This window comes from Myxine glutinosa, chromosome 12, assembly GCF_964187855.1.
Source record: "Myxine glutinosa chromosome 12, kmMyxGlut1.1, whole genome shotgun sequence".
In the NCBI taxonomy this organism is placed as follows: domain Eukaryota; kingdom Metazoa; phylum Chordata; class Myxini; order Myxiniformes; family Myxinidae; genus Myxine; species Myxine glutinosa.
Genome location: NC_136272.1, coordinates 8,447,646 through 8,469,672, shown reverse-complemented (window position 1 = coordinate 8,469,672; position 22,027 = coordinate 8,447,646). Strand labels below are relative to the sequence as shown.

The 22,027-nt window shown below is 48.0% G+C and overlaps 1 protein-coding gene across 2 annotated transcripts in view; it reads right to left on the bottom strand.

Moving 5' to 3' along the window:
- LOC137438255 (abl interactor 1) overlaps positions 1-20,665 on the bottom strand; it is a 36,129-nt gene extending 15,464 nt beyond the window's left edge. For both annotated transcript variants that reach the window (XM_068133355.2, XM_068133356.2), the window contains exons 1-2: positions 20,354-20,665; positions 3,538-3,705 (exon numbers count right to left, since the gene is read on the bottom strand). In XM_068133355.2, the coding sequence (XP_067989456.2) occupies positions 3,538-3,705; positions 20,354-20,617 (432 nt within the window). In that variant the 5' untranslated portion in view covers positions 20,618-20,665. The remainder of the gene's footprint in view (positions 1-3,537; positions 3,706-20,353) is intronic.
- Between the last annotated feature and the right edge of the window lie 1,362 nt (positions 20,666-22,027).

The window sequence follows — 22,027 nt, the reverse complement described above, 5'->3', positions numbered from 1 at the left end:
TCGTCTTTCCTATATTCACCTTCAGACCTTTTGTCTCCATGCATTCCTTCCACTTGTTCATCTTTTCCTTCAGTCCATCCATACTTTCCGCAATCAACACCAGATCATCTGCATACAACAACTCCCACGGTAAACCCTCCTTTACGGTCTGAGCCAGCACCTCCATCACAGCTACAAATAGTAGTGGACTTAGTACCGACACCTGATGCACTCCCACCTTCACCTCAAACTCACCACTGTTCCCATCCTTCGTCCTTACAGCTGTGTGCGCTCTTTTGTACATTGCCATCACAACTCTGATCAACCATTCCTCCACTTCTAACTTCCTCAATGCCCATGTCAATACTTCGCATGGAACCCTATCGAATGCTTTCTCCAGATCAACAAACCCAAGAAACAACTTCTTCCTCTTCTCCATGTACTTCTGCAACTGCCTCACAATAAGGAGCGCGCCTGTCGTTCCTCTTCCTGGCATAAATCCAAACTGCATTTCGTCATTCTTCACCTTCTTCCTTATCCTCCTCTCCAACACCCTTTCCAATACCTTCATTCCATGCTCCAATAACTTTATCGCTCGGTACGAGCCACACTCCTGAGGGTCACCTTTCCCCTTGTATAGAAGGACGAGGGTACTCAGTTCCCAATCCACTGGAATGCGACCTTCTTTCACCACCAGATTACAGATCTCTGCCATTCTCTTCACACCCCAACTTCCTGCTGCCTTCAACATATCTCCCACAACTCCCGTCGGCCCTCCCGCTTTTCTACTCTTCATTGCTTTTATCGCTTCCTCAACTTCCCTCTCAGTTATCTTCTCTGCCGGTCCTAAAACTGGGTTACTCTCTATGTTGCCATCCCATTCATTCTCTGTATTCAACAGCATTTCCATATATCTTTTCCATCTTCCTTTAATTCCATCTGGGTCCACAACGATTTGTCCCACTTCATCCTTCAAGCAACTCACCCCCATCACATCACACCTCTCTTTCGCTATCTGCTTTGCAATCCTGAATACCGCTCTCTGACCCTCTTCCGAATCCAAGCGTTCTCCGAACATTTTCCTACATGTACCCTGCGCCTTTGCTACCTCTTTCTTTGCAGCCTTCCTGGCTGCCTTATAACTTTCATGCTCTGCTTTTTCTGCTCCCGTACCCTTCGCCTTCTGCCACTCCTTGAACTTCTTCCTCTTCTCGTCAATCCTCTTTCCAACTTCATCATCCCACCACCATGTTTCCGAGTGCCTCGGTGGTCCTTTTGTCCATCCACATACCTCACCAATGGCTCCCAACAGACTATCTTTCATTGACATCCAACCACGTTCAAGCTCAACCACATCATCCTCTTCCCGACTCAGCCTCTCTTTTAATGCCTCCCTCACTGTCACCTCTTTCAACCTCCACACCTTCATTCTCGGTTGGTACTTCACCCGCCGAGCTCTCCTCGCACCTTTCACCCTTATGTCGCAGACAACCAAGTGGTGCTGTGAAACAGCCTCCTCCCCCGGGATCACCTTTGTGTCCCGGAGGTGCCCCCTATCTCGCCTACGCACCATCAGGGAGTCAACGTTTGTCGTCGACCCACCTGACGTGTATGTAACAAGCTTATTATCCCCTTTCTGGAACTGAGTATTACAAATCAACAAATCAGCTCCATCAGCAAACTCCAAAATCCTTTCACCTTCTCCATTTCTCACACCATATCCATAACCCCCATGAACTCCCTCAAAATCGTCCATACTCCTTCCCACATGTCCATTTAGGTCTCCTCCTACCACAACAACTTCCTCATCTTTCACGTTTTCCATCAGCTTCTGTATCGCACACCAGAACTTGTCCTTCTCTTCATCGCTCCGACCAACCTGCGGAGCATATCCCGAGATGACGTTCACCAAGAGCTTTCCAATCATCATTTTCACCATCATCAACCTATCACTCATTCTAGTCACACTCACCACACTGTCTACAAACTCCTCAGAAAACAGGACACCAACACCATTCACGCCCTCCGGGCACCCTTGCCACACAAACTTGTATTTCTGTCCCTGCCTACCCTTCACCAATCTCACACCACTTCCCTTCCATCTGGTCTCTTGCACACAACATATGTCCACTCTTCTTCTGATCAATACTTCCACCACTTCTCCTGATCTCCCTGTCATTGTCCCTACATTCCATGTCCCAAACCTCAGAAACCGATCTCCACTTCGGGCTATACTCTGCCCATATGTAGTTGTAATTGTCATGGTTCTCTTTTTGAGGCAATGTTTTTATGGCCGGATGCCCTTCCTGACGCCAACCCTCTTATTCGCCTCTTACGACACGCAGGGATACGGTGTACCTATTCTAACCAGGGTACACACCAGTCCAAGTCAATTCATGTAAAAGCACAAGGATGGCCGAGTCGTCCTCCCAAATACATTGCACATACAAGCTCCTCCACAAGCTTGAGATCACCATTGATAACAAAGAAAAGGTTCGTTTACACTGCACGTTAAGTAGCTAATATGGCCAGGCATACAGAATGTAAACGCAACACTTTCGAAGGTGAGATCCTCAGTGAGCAGAAGCACTCGGAGCCCTCAAGCACGTCGTGCAAACAAGCCTCAGGAAGAAGGAAAGGAGGCCTCAAGCACGTCGTGCAAACAAGCCTCAGGAAGCAGGAAAGGAGGCCTCAAGCACGTCGTGCAAACGAGCCTCAGGAAGGAGGAACGGAGGCCTCAAGCACGTCGTGCAAACGAGCCTCAGGAAGGAGGAAAGGAGGCCTCAAGCACGTCGTGCAAACGAGCCTCATGAAGGAGGAAAGGAGGCCTCAAGCACGTCGTGCAAACGAGCCTCAGGAAGGAGGAACGGAGGCCTCAAGCACGTCGTGCAAACAAGCCTCAGGAAGCAGGAAAGGAGGCCTCAAGCACGTCGTGCAAACGAGCCTCAGGAAGGAGGAACGGAGGCCTCAAGCACGTCGTGCAAACGAGCCTCAGGCAGCAGGAAAGGAGGCCTCAAGACGAGTGACACAAAGCCCGAAGGTCCTTCACTCTACCGATCCGGACCAATAAGAGAGCGTATTCCAAACTTAGTTTGTTCCAAACAATAAAATCCAAGGGGAAATTGGGACGGATTATCCCCTCCTTCTGAATCAATTTTTAGGCGAACAAGCATTAACTTTCACACTATACCAATACACCGCCTAAGAGACGCGTTTAAAAAAACCATTGTGACAAGCTCAACTTCAAGGTGGACATACTAACGATGCTTAATCGAATGGGTCTTACACCTTGTCAGATCAAATATTTTACAATATTGCAACAAGAAAAACAACGATGAATCGCTGAGCCTTACAAAACCTTTTAGACGTTCGTTCAAAAAAAGACGTATTTCAGATGTTTTGGGAAAAGGGAATACCAAATTGCACGCCTCAAGGACCAACTATGTGAAACTGGTTCATGGGTAAAAAAAGCAGAGCGGAAAAGCACACAAAGAGACAAGCAGTATGCAATGGGTTTGCTGTTGGTTCATTTAAATCCCTTAAAATATCACAGCCGACCTGGCTGATGTGGTTGACCGATGCACCCAACTGTCGTAGCAACGCCTCCTGCGTGTCCAGCATGAGCAGCAACCGTGATGCACCAGAATCAATCTGGTAGGCCACACTGGCGAGAGACTGCGTGGCAAAGGCCCGGGTCTCGTTCAAAGCTCGTTCCTTGTTCTCTGCCTTGAAACAAACACGACCGTGAGCACACAGGGTAAAGGCTTTATAAAGAGGAGGAAGGGAGCCGCAGCATTAAAGTAGCCAAGCTAAAACAATGACATCTACAGTTGGGGTCCACACATAGCTATGTTACCAACCAAAAAACTTATACTCTTGCGAAAGATAACGTGGGATATTTTAGAGATATAGGACTACAGTAAAGACAACTTGATAAATGCTCCCACAAAGGGATTGCGTGTGAGATGATGCAACCAACAGCCCGTGGAAACATCACACCAGAACAGCAGTTTTAGTTAAAATTGAGAACAAATCCAGGAGCAGACAGGTCAGAGTGCAGCACATTGAGCTATCTTTATGATTAATAAGAAATTGAAGGAAACCAGACAAGTCCAAAAACATCTGACAACCATATGAACAATAAATGCCAATCCCATGTAAAGTAGGCTACACAATAACGCTCCTCAATAGCAATCTGCGTGCCAAGCTCGCTGCAGGAGGTATACAGTGCCTTCAGAAAGTATTCACACCCCTTGACTTTTTCACATTTTGTGTTACAGCCTAAATTTAAAATGGATTAAATTGAGATTTTTTTGTCACTGCTCTACACATGATACACCATAATGTCAAGGTGGATTTTTTGATATAATTTTTACAAAATAATTAAAAATGAAAAGCTGAAATGTCGAGTCAAGAAGTATTCAACTCCTTTGCTATGACACTGCAAATTGAGCTCAGGTTCATCCAATTTCCTTTGAGCATCCTTGAGATGTCTCTACTACAACTTGATAGGAGTCCACCTGTGGCCAATTCAATTGATTGGACATGATTTAGAAAGAAGCACACCTTTCTATATAACGACCCACAGTTGGCAGTGCATGTCAGAGCAGAAACTCTACCATGAAGTCCAAGGAACTGTCCGTAGAACTGCAACATACAATTGAGGTTGTATAGATCTGGGAAAGGGTATAAAACCTTTTCTAGAGAGTTCACAGTGAGCTCCATCATTAAGAACTGGAAATAACATGGAACGACCCAGACCTTTCTTAGAGCTGACCGTCCGACCAAACTGAGCAACCGGGCAAGAAGGACCTTGGTCAGGGAGGTGAACAAGAAACCAATGACCACTGACAGCACTACAGAGTTCCCTGGCTGAGATGGGAGAACCTGCCGGAAGGAGGACGGTCTCTGCAGCACTTCACAAACCTCGGCTTTATAGGAGAGTGGCCAGAAGGAAGCCACTCCTGAGAAAAAGGCACATGACAGCACACCTGGAGTTTGCAAAAAGGCACGTGAAAGACTGAGAGCATGACGCAAAATATTCTGTGGTCTGATGAGACGGAAACTGAACTCTTTGGCCTGAATGCAAAGCGATACGTCTGGCAGAAACCGAGCACAGCTCATCACCCATCTAACACTATCCCTAAGGTAAAGCATGGTGGTGGCAGCATCATGTTATGGGGATGCTTTATTGTGGCAGGGAATGGGAGACTTGTAAGGCTAGAGGGAGCAATGAATGGAGCCAAATACAGGAAAATCCTTGAGGAGAACCTGCTTTCGAGTGCAATAGACCGAAGACTGTGGCAACGATTTATGTTCCAACAGAATGACCCCAAGCGTACAGCCAAGGCAACACTGGAATGGCTTCAGAACAAGAACGTGAAATTCTTCAAAGCAATCCTTGAGTGGCCCAGCCAAATCCCAGACTTGAATCCCATTGATAATTCTGTGAAAGACTTGAAGATTGCTGTTCACCGACGCTCCCCATTCAACTTGAGAGAGCTTGAGCAAATCTACAAGGAAGAATGGGAGAAACTCCCCAAATCCAGATGTGCAAAGCTGATACAGACACACCCAAGAAGACTTGAAGCTGTAATCGCTGCCAAAGGTGCTTCCACAAAGAAAAACGTATGTCTAAAAAAAATCCACTTTGGCATTATTGGGTATTACTAGCGTAACTCGGCGTACTCTGCGCCGAGTTATTACTCTTCTCCTCACCACACGTCGTTTCAGAGGGGTAGGCATCTTTGACCATTTCAGTGTCTTTTGGGTCTTCATGGTGTTTTGGGTCTTCAGGGCCATTTGGGTATTTTGGATCCTCTGGGCCTTTAAGGGTATTTTGGGTTTTTGAGGTGTTTTGGGTCTTTTGAGGCTTTAGGGTCTTAAGGGTCTTTGGCATCTTTTGGATCTTCGGGGTTTTCAGGGGCTTTTGGGTCTTCTTGGGTTTTAAGGGTCTTTGGGGTATTTTGGGTCTTAGGGGTATTTTGGGTCATCTGGGTGTTTTGGGTCTTCGGGGTGTTTTGGGTCTTCAGGGTGTTTTGGGTCTTCGGGGTGTTTTGGGTCTTCGGGGTGTTTTGGGTCTTCGGGGTGTTTTGGGTCTTCAGTGTGTTTTGGGTCTTCGGGGTGTTTTGGGTCTTCGGGGTATTTTGGGTCTTCGGAGTGTTTTGGGTCTTCGGAGTGTTTTGGGTCTTTGGTGTGTTTTGGGTCTTTGGGGTGTTTTGGGTCTTTGGGGTGTTTTGGGTCTTCGGGGTGTTTTGAGTTTTTGGGTATTCAAGGTGTTTTTGAGCCTCAGGGCCTTGAAGGGTATTTTGGGTCTTTGGGGTGTTTTGGGTCTTCAGGGTATTTTGGGTCTTTGGGGTGTTTTGGGTCTTTGGGGGTCTTCAGGGTATTTTGGGTCTTCAGGGGTCTTGGTGGTCTGAAGGGTCATCAAAGGTCTAAAGGGTCTCAGCAGTCTTAACGCAATTAAGAGGGTTAATTAAGAGGGTGGTAACTTTATTTGAAGAAGAAGACGTTTTAGTCGCATATAAACATAGCGACATAACGACATAACCATATACGTTTGCTCTATTATAATAAGATGTGTAGATCAATGACAAAAAAAATCTCAATTAAACCCATTTTAATTTCAGGCTATAACACAACGAAATGTGAAAAAAGTCAAGTCAAGGGGTTTGACCGTGTGAATACTTTCTGAAGGCACTGCACATGGGCGTCTTCATACACATAACTGCCTTTCCCACTTCCTCCACTCACGCACTATCAATGGAACTCTCTCCTCTCCCAGTGGAGGCTGGCAAACCAAAGCCCAGTCTTGTTCCTGCACAAACGACCTATGCCATGTTCGGTCGTTTATCTAGGAACAAGTTTGGGGTCTGGGTTGGGACACTCCGACCTATCGACATAAACGACCCATCCGATGATCCGGAAGACCATGCCTTTTTGAAGATGACTCCATATTGCATCGCACAGTACCCCAAATCCCAATGACAAGTATATCGTAGTTGCGTCTCTCTCTATTGATCTGGAATCAATTCGATCCTGGTCTGAAATGGAACATATCCCCACAATCCTGGCAAATGTCGCATTTTCACCCTGTCGCGCTGGAAGGGTCGTCAAACGAATCCCCCAATACAATTCCATGTTCTTTCTCTGGATGAGATTCAAAGTTTATTAAACTTCCAAGTCTCACCATCAACCTTTCCTACGTTTACCATTTTGTAAAGGTGGCCCTCAAAACCATCTGCAAACCGGGCATCCAGCAAGTCATTCCGTGGTCAATCAGAACTACTCACAGCTGATCTCTCACTTGAGGATTACCTGGAAAATGATACTACCTTCTATCAGTTTGAATCGTGGTTTTCATCACACATAGAACTAGAATGGCACTGGGAAGAGTGCATACCTTGATTAGGACTTGTACATCATAACAGGCTGACGATGGACAAACTCTAATAAAACTAGCATGGCACGCGCATCCTGATCCGGACCTGAACCAAAATCGAATCACCTTGTTCTTGTCACCTATCCAACTCATCCACTTTGTTTTGTCATAATCTATCCACATCTTATTAACATATCCTGCTATATATCGCTTTTGGTCCCATCTCTCAATGGTGAAGAATCACTTTAAAAATTCTAATATCCGGATCCAGATCTTCACCAACATCGAAAAAATTTGTCTTTGTCACACACCCAACATGTCCACCACGTTTCGTCCAAATCCGTCCATAACTTTTTGAGATATCCTGTTCACAAACAGACAAACAGACAGGGGAGAAAACATAACCTCTGTCTACCTTCGGTAATTAATAAAGATAACATTTTTCTACTATTTTGGAAGTCTTCTTTCTGTCTCTCATTATGCTTTTGGGACAGTCATTGTTACTCGCATTATTCATAAAAAGATAATCTGCACAAAATGAATCTAATAAACACAATTTGTCGTTTGTTATTCTGTCTGTGTGTTCTGGGTTTTTTTTGCAAAGATCGCTGGGCCGACAACGACAAAATTTGGTACATAGACCAAATGCAACCTGGAGATTGTCCTAAGGGTATTTTCCATCCATCAGCGCAGCCTTGGAAGACCACAAAGACCCTTTCTTACATGCTTGAGAGAAGTTTCTTTATTTTACATATTTGACAGATTAGACCCCAAAAACCCTTTAGACCATAAGACCATATGGTCATATGCCATATGACCATATGCAAGACCCATAAGACCTCGAAGACCCTTTTAACTTGAAGACCCTTTAAACACTTTAAGTCCCTTCACCCTTTGGACCTTTTATACCCTTTAGACCCCTAAAGCCCGCAGGCACCCGCTCTAGCAGGGAAAATGGCCTTAAAATGCATGTTGTTGTTGTTGTTGTTGTTGTTGTAGACCCCTAGAACCTTATACCCCATATGTCACTTTAGACCTTAACACCATTTAGACCCCTTACACCCTCCAGACAGATTAGACAGCTTCAACCCTGTCAAGACAGCTTCAACCATTTAGGGCTTTAGACCACTTGGACCTTTTTAGTCCCTTTTTACATGCTTGAGAGATTTGACCCTTTCGACCCGTTAAACACTACAAACTATTGGAATGTACCCTTTAGACCATGTAGAATCTTTTAAGCGCACACCACACAAACATCGACAGTCTTCTTACAAAACACACTCTACTTTTTTCAGCAAGTAATGCACAAACTCAACCCACCCAGGGAGTCAACCCACCCAGGGAGTCAACCCACCCAGAGAGTCAACCCACCCAGGGGAGCAACCCACCCAGGGAGTCAACCCACCCAGGGGCACAACCCACCCAGGGGCACAACCCACCCAGGGAGTCAACCCACCCAGGGAGTCAACCCACCCAGGGAGTCAACCCACCCAGGGAGTCAATCCACCCAGGGGGCCAACCCACCCAGGGGGTCAACCCACCCAGGGAGTCAACCCACCCAGGGGGGCAACCCACCCAGAGAGTCAACCCACCCAGGGGAGCAACCCACCCAGGGAGTCAACCCACCCAGAGAGTCAACCCACCCAGGGGAGCAACCCACCCAGGGAGTCAACCCACCCAGGGGCACAACCCACCCAGGGGCACAACCCACCCAGGGAGTCAACCCACTCAGGGGGCCAACCCACCCAGGGAGTCAATCCACCCAGGGGGCCAACCCACCCAGGGGGTCAACCCACCCAGGGAGTCAACCCACCCAGGGGGGCAACCCACCCAGGGAGTCAAACCCACCCAGGGAGTCAAACCACCAGGGAGTCAATGCACCCAAGGGGGCAACCCACCCAGGGGGTCAACCCACCCAGGGGGTCAACCCACCCAGGGAGTCAAACCCACCCAGGGAGTCAAACCACCAGGGAGTCAATGCACCCAAGGGGGCAACCCACCCAGGGGGTCAACCCACCCAGGGGGTAAACCCACCCAGGGAGTCAAACCCACCCAGGGAGTCAAACCACCCAGGGAGTCAACGCACCCAGGGAGTCAACGCACCCAGGGGGTCAACCCACCCAGGGGGCCAACCCACCCAGGGAGTCAACCCACCCAGGGAGGCAACCCACCCAGGGAGTGAACCCACCCAGGGGGCCAACCCACCCAGGAGGTCAACCCACCCAGGAGGTCAACCCACCCAGGGGGCCAACCCACCCAGGGGGTCAACCCAACCAGGGGGTCAACCCAACCAGGAAGTCAACCCGACCAGGGAGTGAACCCGCCCAGGGGGCCAACCCACCCAGGGAGTGAACCCGCCCAGGGGGCCAACCCACCCAGGGAGGCAACCCACCCAGGAGGTCAACCCACCCAGGGAGTCAACCCACCCAGGGGGTCAACCCACCCAGGGGGCCAACCCACCCAGGGAGTCAACCCACTCAGGGAGTCAACCCACCCAGGGGGCCAACCCACCCAGGGGGTCAACCCACCCAGGGAGTCAACCCACCCAGGGAGTCACCCCACTCAGGGAGTCAACCCACTCAGGGAGTCAACCCACCCAGGGGGGCAACTCACCCAGGGAGTCAACCCACCCAGGGGGGCAACCCACCCAGGGAGTCAACCCACCCAGGTTGTAAACCCACCCAGGGAGTCAAACCCACCCAGGGAGTCAAACCCACCCAGGGAGTCAAACCACCCAGGGAGTCAACCCACCCAGGGAGTCAACCCACCCAGGGGGCCAACCCACCCAGGGAGTCAACCCACCCAGGGAGTGAACCCACCCAGGGGGCCAACCCACCCAGGGAGTCAACCCACCCAGGGAGTGAACCCACCCAGGGGGCCAACCCACCCATGGAGTGAACCCACCCAGGGGGTCAACCCGCCCAGGGGGCCAACCCACCCAGGGAGTCAACCCACCTAGGTGAGTGAACCCACCCAGGGAGTCAACCCACCCAGGGAGTCAACCCACTCAGGAGGCCAACCCACCCAGGGGGCCAACCCACCCAGGGAGTGAACCCACCCAGGGGGCCAACCCACCCAGGGGGCCAACCCACCCAGGGAGTCAACCCACCCATGGAGTGAACCCACCCAGGGGGTCAACCTGCCCAGGGGGCCAACCCACCCAGGGAGTCAACCCACCTAGGTGAGTGAACCCACCCAGGGAGTCAACCCACTCAGGGGGCCAACCCACCCAGGGAGTCAACCCACCCAGGGAGTCAACCCACCCAGGGGGCCAACCCACCCAGGGAGTGAACCCACCCAGGGGGCCAACCCACCCAGGGGGCCAACCCACCCAGGGAGTCAACCCACTCAGGGGGCCAACCCACCCAGGGGGTCAACCCACCCAGGGAGTCAACCCACCCAGGGAGTCAACCCACCCAGGGAGTCAATCCACCCAGGGGGTGGGTACTCTGCTATCTAATGTATAAAGAAGAAAGTTTGTTTGTTAGTTTATGCATTCGGACTCTGCAGGGACTAGTGCGACCAAACTTTGCATGGCCTCCTCTTTCATCCAGAGGAAGGTTAAGGGCTGTTGGGATTTTAAAAAATTGACCCCAGATAAAACCAGATAATTAGCCCCCAGGTCTCGATCGGGTCTTGGGCTTGTGCACTGCTTGGGTTCTTTCCTGAGAGCGATCGAGTAATATGTATTGTAAAGATCATATGTTGAGGATGTAGTGATTTGTTGTCAACAACACAAATTTAATAATTAAAGCATTTCATTGCATTTCGCCGGGCAATGCCCGGATACTTTAGCGAGCAATAAAATAAATCAATCAAAGTCGATGCATTTCTCGTTTCGGCAACACCGACAGATCCCCTTTGTAACTGTTATCTCCACCACCAAAAGGGATGGATGTTATGTTTTCACCCCTGTCTGTCTGTTTGTAGGATATCTCAAAACGTTATGGATGGATTCAGACGAAATGTGGTGGACATGTTGGGTGTGTGATAAGGACGAAGATATTAGATTTTGGAGAAGATCCGGCCTTTCGGTGGGGGTATGCACTCTACCGAATGCCGTTCTAGTTTGGGTTAAGCAGCTATATACATGGACACAATAAATGGGAGCATGGGGTTGGAGGGGGGAGCTAACAATGAAATCTGAGTTTAAAATAAAAACAACTTTCAATATCAACTCATTTAACTTTGCTTAAAATTACATTACTTTAAATTTAAAGGGGTCTATAAATCTTCATTATACACTGTCCCAATAATCACTGATCAATGAATATCCTCAAAGAATATTCACATTGACAAACTAGAAGGGCACTCAGTGGAGAGCATACCTCCACCTGGTTGGCCATATCACTCAATGGTGAAGAATCACTTAAATTCTACTCGCTGGATCCAGATCCGGATCTTCATCAAAATTGAATCGATTCTTCCTTGTCAAGCACCCAACTGGTCCACCAAGTTTCGTCCAAATACATCCATAACCTTTTGAGATATCTGCTATGTATCGTTTTTGTCCCGATCTCCCAATGGTGCAGAATCACTTAAAAAATTAAATAATTCTCATATCCGAATACAAACTCAGATCTTCACGAAAATTGAATCGATTCTTCCTTGTCAAACACCCAACTGGTCCACCAAGTTTCGTCCAAATCCATCCATAACTTTTTGAGATATCCTGCTGTGTATCGTTTTTGGCCCGATCTCCCAATGGTGCAGAATCACTTAAAAAATTAAATAATTCTCATATCTGAATACAAAGTCAGATCTTCACGAAAATTGAATCGACTCTTCCATGTCAAACACCAAACTGGTCCACCAAGTTTCGTCCAAATCCATCCATAACCTTTTGAGATATCTGCTATGTATCGTTGTTGGCCCGATCTCCCAATGGTGCAGAAGCACTTAAAAAATTAAATAATTCTCATATCCGAATACAAACTCAGATCTTCACGAAAATTGAATCGATTCTTCCATGTCAAACACCAAACTGGTCCACCAAGTTTCGTCCAAATCCATCCATAACCTTTTGAGATATCTGCTATGTATCGTTGTTGGCCAGATCTCCCAATGGTGCAGAATCACTTAAAAAATTAAATAATTTTCATATCCGAATCCATGTTCAGATCTTCACCAAAATCGAATTGAATCGTCATGTCAGACACCCAACCGGTCCACCAAGCTTCGTCCAAATCCGTCCACAACTTTGATGTGATCTACAGGATGTATACCTTACAAAAAAAATTTTGTATACAAGATCGAGGCTCGTGTAAGAGCGAACACAAACAAAAACAACAACAGGAAAGAAAACAAAACATACAATAAAGGGAGCGGGAGACACGATGGGGAGAGAGAGAGGGAAGCACACAAGTACAACAGCAGAGAACAGGGACATCAGGAGATCTGTGGGAGAGGGTAGGATACCTTACTTACCCTTACTATAGGATACCTCACTGCAGCATGTAAGAAAATATGAACACTGGCCATATGGTGTCCAGTGATTTGTAATACTCACTTAGGGTACTTACCGTAGGTCTACACGCCATCGTGCTGCCAAAACAAGTGACAGACAAGCTCAGAACATTCTCAACGGAGATCCGATTGCAATTAATGGCGAGTCGTTTGATAAAGGCGAAGCTCTGGTCTAGTCACTGCAGAAAAAATTCAACATATCTGCACCTGGTGTTCGATTGCAAAAACAAATGTGAAGAGCAATTTGAATTCCTTTCATTTTGCAGCCCATACGCTTCACGTTCCTCTTCATTTATCGACATTTCTGGATTTAGTACTAGAACAGTAGGAAATACCTGAGTAAGGTGCTTCTGGTTTTTAGTGGTGCTTGTGGGTTTATTTGTTTTTTACAGGGCAGGTGTACGCATCTAGTGCTGTAGTAAGGTGCGATGTGGTTTACCACTCGCTGCTTTTAGCCACGGCCACCGGATAGCTCTGCGAGCGAAAAGAAGGCCAAGTGTGTAAACCCCTCCGTCCTTCAGGTGCATATGGTCTCTAACCTTGCCAAGACTTTCAGACTACCTCCTAGTGGTACACCATGGTAACAGTGCTTTTTGAGGGCACCGGCTAAATGTCTGGAGGATCTCGGAGTAGGTTGGTACCCAAGAGGTGTAGTCTGCATGGCACTCCATTGTGAGGACTTGTTGTGACACTCACCAATCCAACCAGGGTAGGTGACGCTCTTCAGCCTTGGTAGGCAATCCACCTAGGAGAAGGAAACTCTGATTTCAGATCCCCCTGCTGCCTTGCAGGGTTTGTCTATTTAGGCCAAGGCTACGTCCATGGCCGATGCTGTGGTGGCATCAGGAAGAGCATCCGGCCACAATAAACATGCCTTAAATATGCCTTTTGGCGAAGCAGCCATTAGGTGAATCATGGCTTACACATGTAAACATGGAAATTGCTGTAAAACGATGATGATGGTGATGAAGGTAGATCAGCATCTGTTTGTCTCTGGGAAATGGGGTTCATAAGGGCATTAAAACAGAGCATGTTCCCTGTATTTAAGTTGAAGAATGAAAGTGCAGCAATGTTATTCTCCCCTTGAATCACTTGTCGTTTCCAGGAAGTGGAATGAATCACAAAACCTGAACTAAATAGGTTTATCACAATCATTTTGTTGACCAAGTAAATTTACTGAATGTCGACATGTGAAGCCTTGTTTATTTGTCCCTCGTTCCTGTACTGAAATCTCGTTGATAAGGCCTGTACTTCAGTGGACGGTCAGTCCGAGTGTGAATTTGAACCGGTTGATGGTACTTGTCCCAGTGTGTACCCTGGATTAGAATAGGTACACCGTATCCCTGCGTGTCGTAAGAGACGACTAAGAGGGTTGGCATCAGGAAGGGCATCCGGCCAAAAAAACATGGCCTCAAAAAGAGCACCATGACAATTACAACTACATATGGACAGGGTACAGCCCGAAGTGGAGATCGGTTTCTGAGGTTTGGGACATGGAATGTAGGGACAATGACAGGGAGATCAGGAGAAGTGGTGGAAGTATTGGTCAGAAGAAGAGTGGACATATGTTGTGTGCAAGAGACGAGATGGAAGGGAAGTGGTGTGAGAATGGTGAAGGGTAGGCAGGGACAAAAATACAAGTTTGTGTGGCAAGGGTGCCCGGAGGGCGTGAATGGTGTTGGTGTCCTGTTTTCTGAGGAGTTTGTAGACAGTGTGGTGAGTGTGACTAGAGTGAGTGAGAGGTTGATGATGGTGAAAATGATGATTGGAAAGCTCTTCATGAACGTCATCTCGGGATATGCTCCGCAGGTTGGTCGGAGCGATGAAGAGAAGGACAAGTTCTGGTGTGCGATGGAGAAGCTGATGGAAAACGTGAAAGATGAGGAAGTTGTTGTGGTAGGAGGAGACCTAAATGGACATGTGAGAAGGAGTATGGATGGTTTTGAGGGAGTTCATGGGGATTACGGATATGGTGTGAGAAATGGAGAAGGTGAAAGGATTTTGGAGTTTGCTGATGGAGCTGATTTGTAATACTCAGTTCCAGAAAGAGGATAATAAGCTTGTTACATACCCGTCAGGTGGGTCGACGACAACCGTTGACTACCTGATGGTGCGTAGGCAAGATAGGGGGCACCTCCGGGACACAGAGGTGATCCCGGGGGAGGAGGCTGTTTCACAGCACCACTTGGTTGTCTGCGACATAAGGGTGAAAGGTGCGAGGAGACCTCGGCGGGTGAAGTACCAACCGAGAATGAAGGTTGAAAGAGGTGACAGTAAGGGAGGCATTAAAAGAGAGGCTGAGTAGGGTAGAGGGTGATGGAGTTGAGCTTGAAAGTGGTTGGATGTCAATGAAAGCTAGTCTGTTTGGAGCCGTTGGTGAGGTATGTGGATGGACAAAAGGACCACCGAGACACTCGGAAACATGGTGGTGGGATGATGAAGTTGGAAAGAGGATTGACAAGAAGAGGAAAAAGTTCAAGGAGTGGCAGAAGGCGAAGGGTACGTGGGCAGAAAACGCAGAGCATGAAAGTTATAAGGCAGCCAAGAAGGCTGCAAAGAAAGAGGTAGCAAAGGCGCAGGAGGCATGTAGGAAAATGTTCGGAGAACGCTTGGATTCGGAAGAGGATCAGAGAGCGGTATTCAGGATTGCAAAGCAGATAGCGAAAGAGAGGTGTGATGTGATGGGGGTGAGTTGCTTGAAGGATGAAGTGGGACAAATCGTTGTGGACCCAGATGGAATTAAAGGAAGATGGAAGAGATATATGGAAATGCTGTTGAATCCAGAGAATGAATGGGATGGCAACATAGAGAGTAACCCAGTTTTAGGACCGGCAGAGAAGATAACTGACAAGGAAGTTGAGGAAGCGATAAAAGCAATGAAGAGTAGAAAAGCGGGAGGGCCGACGGGAGTTGTGGGAGATATGTTGAAGGCAGCAGGAAGTTGGGGTGTGAAGAGAGTGACAGAGATCTGTAATCTGGTGGTGAAAGAAGGCCGCATTCCAGTGGATTGGGAACTGAGTACCCTCGTCCCTCTATACAAGGGGAAAGGTGACCCTCTAGAGTGTGGCTCGTACCGAGCGATAAAGTTATTGGAGCATGGAATGAAGGTATTGGAAAGGGTGTTGGAGGAGGATAACGAAGAAAGTGAAGATCGACGAAATGCAGTTTGGATTTATGCCAGGAAGAGGAACGACAGACGTGCTTTTTGTTGTGAGGCAGTTGCAGAACTACATGGAGAAGAGGAAGAAGTTGTTTCTTGGGTTTGTTGATCTGGAGAAAGCATTCGATAAGGTTCCACGCAAAGTATTGACATGGGCAATGAGGAAGTTAGGAGTGGAGGAATGGTTGATCAGAGTAGTGATGGCAATGTACAAAAGAGCGCGCACAGCTGTAAGGACGAAGGACGGGAACAGTGGTGAGTTTGAGGTGAAGGTGGGAGTGCATCAGGGGTCGGTACTAAGTCCACTACTATTTGTAGCTGTGATGGAGGTGCTGGCTCAGAACGTAAAGGAGGGTTTACCGTGGGAGTTGTTGTATGCAGATGATCTGGTGTTGATTGCGGAAAGTATGGATGGACTGAAGGAAAAGACAAACAAGTGGAAGGAATGTATGGAGACAAAAGGTCTGTAGGTGAATATGGGAAAGACGAAGGTGATGGCAAGTGGTAAAGCATGTGGTGAGGTGGAAAGAACTGGGAAGTGGCCCTGTGCTGTGTGCAGGAAGGGTGTCGGAGTGAACTCCATTCAATGTACAATGTGCGCTGAGTGGGTTCATCAAAAATGTAGTGGTCTGAGAGGGTCATTAACCAGTGTGGCAGCTACATTCAAATGTAAGGTGTGCACAGAGGGAGCTGCAGATGGGGGAAATGTTGAGTTGGATCCTGGAGATGGCGTGAAGCTGGAAGGTGTGAAAACATTTTGCTACCTCGGAGACATGCTGAATGGAGAAGGTGGATCAGATTCGGAAACGGTTGCTGGAGTGAGATGTGCATAGAAGAAGTTTCGGGAACTGAGTGGTGTGCTGATGAGGGGAGTGTCGTTGAAGCTGAAGGGAAAGGTGTATGCTGCATGTGTGAGAAGTGTTATGATTTATGGGAGCGAGACATGGGTAATGAACGTAGAGCAGCAACGAAGGTTGGAAAGGGTGGAAATGCGAATGGTTCGATGGATGTGCGGAGTTTCGTTGAGAGAGAGGAAGACAAATGATGAATTGCGAAAGGGAATGGAGCCTGTGATTGATGCTGTGAAGAGGAACAGGTTGAGATGGTTTGGTCATGTGTTGAGGAAGGATGAAAGTGACTGGTTGAGAAGAGTGATGGAAATGAATGTAGAAGGAAGTAGAGGACGGGGAAGACCGAGAAAGACTTGGCTAAAGATGGTGGAAGAAGAAATGCGGGCAAGGGGGTTAACAAGGAGAGATGCAGAAAATAGGGCAAGATGGAGAAGATTGTCATGGGGACCGCAAGGCTAACCCCCGCTCTAGCAGGGAAAATGGCCTTAAAATGCATGTTGTTGTGTTTGTTGATGGTACTTGTATTGATGACGTATCATTGCATTTGTTGACGTTTCTGACAGATAAAGCAGTTTGTATTGGTGGGATGTGCAACGTAGTTCCATTATTTTCATGTCACGTCTTCCCTCTAGTTCTGGATTCTTCACCAATCACGGAGAATTTCCGAACCTCAATGTGGTGGATTCCCTCAACGATCCTGAAGGTCTGGATGTCCTCTGTTGGACCTTTTGAAGTAGATCCTCATGCTTCTTGTACATAGGGTACCATACGAAGATGTGCTATTCCAATGTTCGTGTTACTATGGTTTTGTAAAGTCGGAGTAGCCCTTTCCTTCCACTGAGAATGACCTCTTGACGACTACACGTCAAACATTTGCTCTCTTATATGTATTCCTAACATGGAAGCTGAAGGATAACCTTATATCAACCAGAACACCTAAGTCTCTTTGTTCGTTGTTAGCAAAATGTGTTAACTCGATTGAATTAAATTGAGCGTAAACAACTGTGAATTATTTGTATCTTGTAAAAAGAACTGCTCGCTGGGCAAGTAGCCGGCGGTAGATCAGCTGATACGCACCGGAAGTCCGGTGGCAGTCCGGTTCTAATATAAACTCAGCTTGCACTAGAGAGCCTGTGCACCCCAGGCACACTTTTTGTTGTGTCGTTTATAATTATAATTTTATATTTTGATATTCCTATACCAGGAAAACTGGTGCAGTCATTTGCCAGGAACCAATCACAGTGTTTATCAGTGCTCTATCCTTTTTAAATGCTGAGCATCAAGCAAGGAAGCAGCACTTAACATTTTAAAAGTCTTTGGTATGACTTTGGTATGATAATATTTGGTATTCACACTCAGAGTCGACTTTCTAATCATTAGGCCACCAGGTCTCTCTCCGATGTACCGTACTCCATCACAGAACTTCGGTGGTGCCTAAGTAGCTTCCTGAGGAAGGGTTATACTGGGAGGTTTGCCATTGCCTTCCCAGCAGTATTTATGGCAGTAATTTAAAAATTTGTTTGTGGAACCACCAATGTGGCTTAGAGGTGAGTGTAGAAGAAAGAACAATCTTGAGAGGCCATTTTTCAAGCAGAGCAGGGGTTGGCCTTTTTTGGGCACCGTGGTCCTTTTTTTGAAGCAATGTTTTACAGCCGGATGCTCTTCCTGCCGCCAACCCTGTTAGTCGCCTTTTGCGACACACGGGGAAATACCAGTGAGCTGGTACTCAATTTGCCGACCTCAGAAGGATGACAGGTTGAGTCAACCCCCCTGGTGTTAATTCAGCGATCGACCAGGATTCAAACCCAGGATCCTAGGATCCCAAGCCTGCACCCTAACCGCTAAGCCAACGAACCCAGGATCCTAGGATCCCAAGCCGGCACCCTAACCGCTAAGCCAACGAACCCAGGATCATAGGATCCCAAGCCAGCACCCTAACTGCTAAGCCAACGAACCCAGGATCCTAGGATCCCAAGCCGCACCCTAACCGCTAAGCCAACGAACCCAGGATCCTAGGATCCCAAGCCGCACCTGAACCGCTAAGCCAACGAACCCAGGATCCTAGGATCCCAAGCCGCACCCTAACTGCGAAGCCAACGAACCCAGGATCCTAGCATCCCAAGCCGGCACCCTAACCGCTAAGCCAACGAACCCAGGATCCTAGCATCCCAAGCCGGCACCCTAACCGCTAAGCCAACGAACCCAGGATCCTAGGATCCCAAGCCGCACCTGAACCGCTAAGCCAACGAACCCAGGATCCTAGGATCCCAAGCCGCACCCTAACTGCTAAGCCAACGAACCCAGGATCCTAGCATCCCAAGCCGGCACCCTAACCGCTAAGCCAACGAACCCAGGATCCTAGGATCCCAAGCCGGCACCCTAACCGCTAAGCCAACGAACCCAGGATCCTAGCATCCCAAGCCGGCACCCTAACCACTAAGCCAACGAACCCAGGGTCCTAGCATCCCAAGCCGGCACCCTAACCGCTAAGCCAACGAACACAGGATCCTAGGATCCCAAGCCGGCACCCTGACCGCTAAGCCAACGAACGCAGGATCCTAGCATCCCAAGCCGGCACCCTAACCGCTAAGCCAACGAACCCAGGATCCTAGCATCCCAAGCCGGCACCCTAACCGCTAAGCCAACGAACCCAGGATCCTAGGATCCCAAGCCTGCACCCTAACTGCTAAGCCAACGAACCCAGGGTCCTAGCATCCCAAGCCGGCACCCTAACCGCTAAGCCAACGAACCCAGGATCCTAGGATCCCAAGCCGGCACCCTGACCGCTAAGCCAACGAACCCAGGATCCTAGCATCCCAAGCCGGCACCCTAACTGCTAAGCCAACGAACCCAGGATCCTAGCATCCCAAGCCGGCACCCTAACCGCTAAGCCAACGAACCCAGGATCCTAGGATCCCAAGCCTGCACCCTAACTGCTAAGCCAACACCAGGCTTCTTCGAGGTGAGTGTGCATACCACTAATCGATCTGACCAGCACACACCACCTGGTCTAGCTGGTGTTTGATTATTGCAACACCATTTGATACAACACCACATGATGTTGCAACAATCAATAAGGAAAATAAATGTATTTGTCAGAATTTTTTTTTTGAAAATTAGACTGAAAATTTTTAAAATATGCAAAATATCATGACATATCATGGTGTTGAATTAAATTTTCAAGATGACGTCATACCACACAATCACTACCTTTTAAAGGGCGTTAACGGAAGGCTCACATTAAAAACTAGCAGAAATTGTTGAAAACCAGACCATGAGTGAAATATGCTTCAACCGATATTTTGACAAACCGGTGCAGCCAGTTGAATATATTATATATATGTATATATATATATATATACACACACACACACAGGAACGTCAACTCCCCGATAACACTTGGCATCGTGCACACTATAGGTAGTCAATAGGGCATTCCCAATGTGGGTGTAGGTGGGGGTCCACCTGGGTCGTGCGGGGTTAGTACCGGCCGAGGCCGCAATGCCCGCCGCTCACCTGCTGGTAGTTGTGTTCACAGTAATCCGCAACCTTTCCGAGGTTGAAATGACAGTCGATAAGCGCGGCACGGATCGTGGGTATGTCCACTTGCACGAGCGCCTGCAGCTCCGCCATTTTTGGTGTGTGTACGAGCGATGGGTGGAGAGACAGCGATCTGGGTGCGTGACGATTTAATGATGACGAGACCGTGCAGCTCGGACAGACCGGCTCGAGGAAACGCGGCTTCTCGACTAATGGAGACCGCGCTAGGCCCGAGAGCATCCCCTTGGGATATCAGGGCTTCGAGTTCAACACTGCGGGTAAAACCAAAGCCACCTCCATTGCCTGCACCTCGGTGCGGATTCCGCCCGAGCCGTTGTCCGCGCGTTGTCCGCAGTCCACCACCAGGAGGCGTCCCGGGTCGCAGCACCTGCACGTTTCTCAATATCGATCGCTGTTCCCAAAGCGGCTACAAATAACGCATTCATTCAAGACTGTGAGAATAGCATTTACTTTATAATAGACACAGACGCACAAACACACAAAGGGCTTGGTTACAGCTTTCCGCATCCCTGAAAGGTTTGGTCCTTATCTTGCCTCCGAAAAACGCTGGATGAAAAAAATAACACTGGATCTGTCTCCATACAGAAATATATATTTTAAAAAACTGGGGAAAAAAAGAAAAAGAAATTAAAAGTAAAACGGTAAAAAATGAGACGAAAAAAGATATATGAAAAAATAAAAAATAAAATTAAAGCGGTGATTGATTACACAGTGTTCAATTGTGACTAAACAACAGAATCAATGCACATAGAACACGAGGGAAAAAACGCATTTAAATTCTTCAATAACCCAACAACTGCATCACGCACAGCACAATGACGTCACCCCGCATACATTACCTTAACGAGTGACAATGTAGAAGAGTTTAACAAACGGTTTATGAAGGAGAAACAGAGGGTCTAGTGTTGTGTGAGATTAATTTGTCATTCGATAGCAGGAGCCTTTGTGAACTTCGTCTCTTGCAGGGTGTGCAGGATCTTCCAGTGACCTGTTGGGAGACCGGGTCATGCACACTGCTAATGAAATGGAACAAATGGAGCAGAAACCCTCCCTCCACCTCGACCACTCACTCAACCTCTAATCAGAACACAAACAGAACCTCCTTTCATTTCCATCCAGTACGTGTTTGAATTCATAATCACTTATTACCGATAATTAAACAGAGAGAGAGAGGAAAAATGAACCTGCGCATACCGAGCTGAAATGTTGAAGGCTCTAATGAGGCCAGCAGAGTTTATGGACCCGGTTAACATCATAATCCCCCTGTATCCTCATGTCCATAGCTCCGTTAAAAGGACGTCGGTGCTGATGAAGTCGTTTCAGCGCAGGGATTTGTCCATGACTTCCAGCGGTAATAAAAGCATGGGTTTGTGATGTGTTCAAGATGTGAGCGACGACCCGCCTACTCTACACGAAACGCCGTGGGAATTTTAACGTCCGGCAACTAATGCCGGCAGATGGGACAGCCAGCTTAATGTCCATCCAAGGGCACGGCACACTTTGCGACGCGACGCCCGGGCCGCAAAGCGGGTCCCGGAGTTATCCGAATCCTGGAGATCAAAGCGCTGCGGGTTCGACATCTTAAAATAATAATCATCTAATGCTCGTACTTTGTAGACGGTCATACAA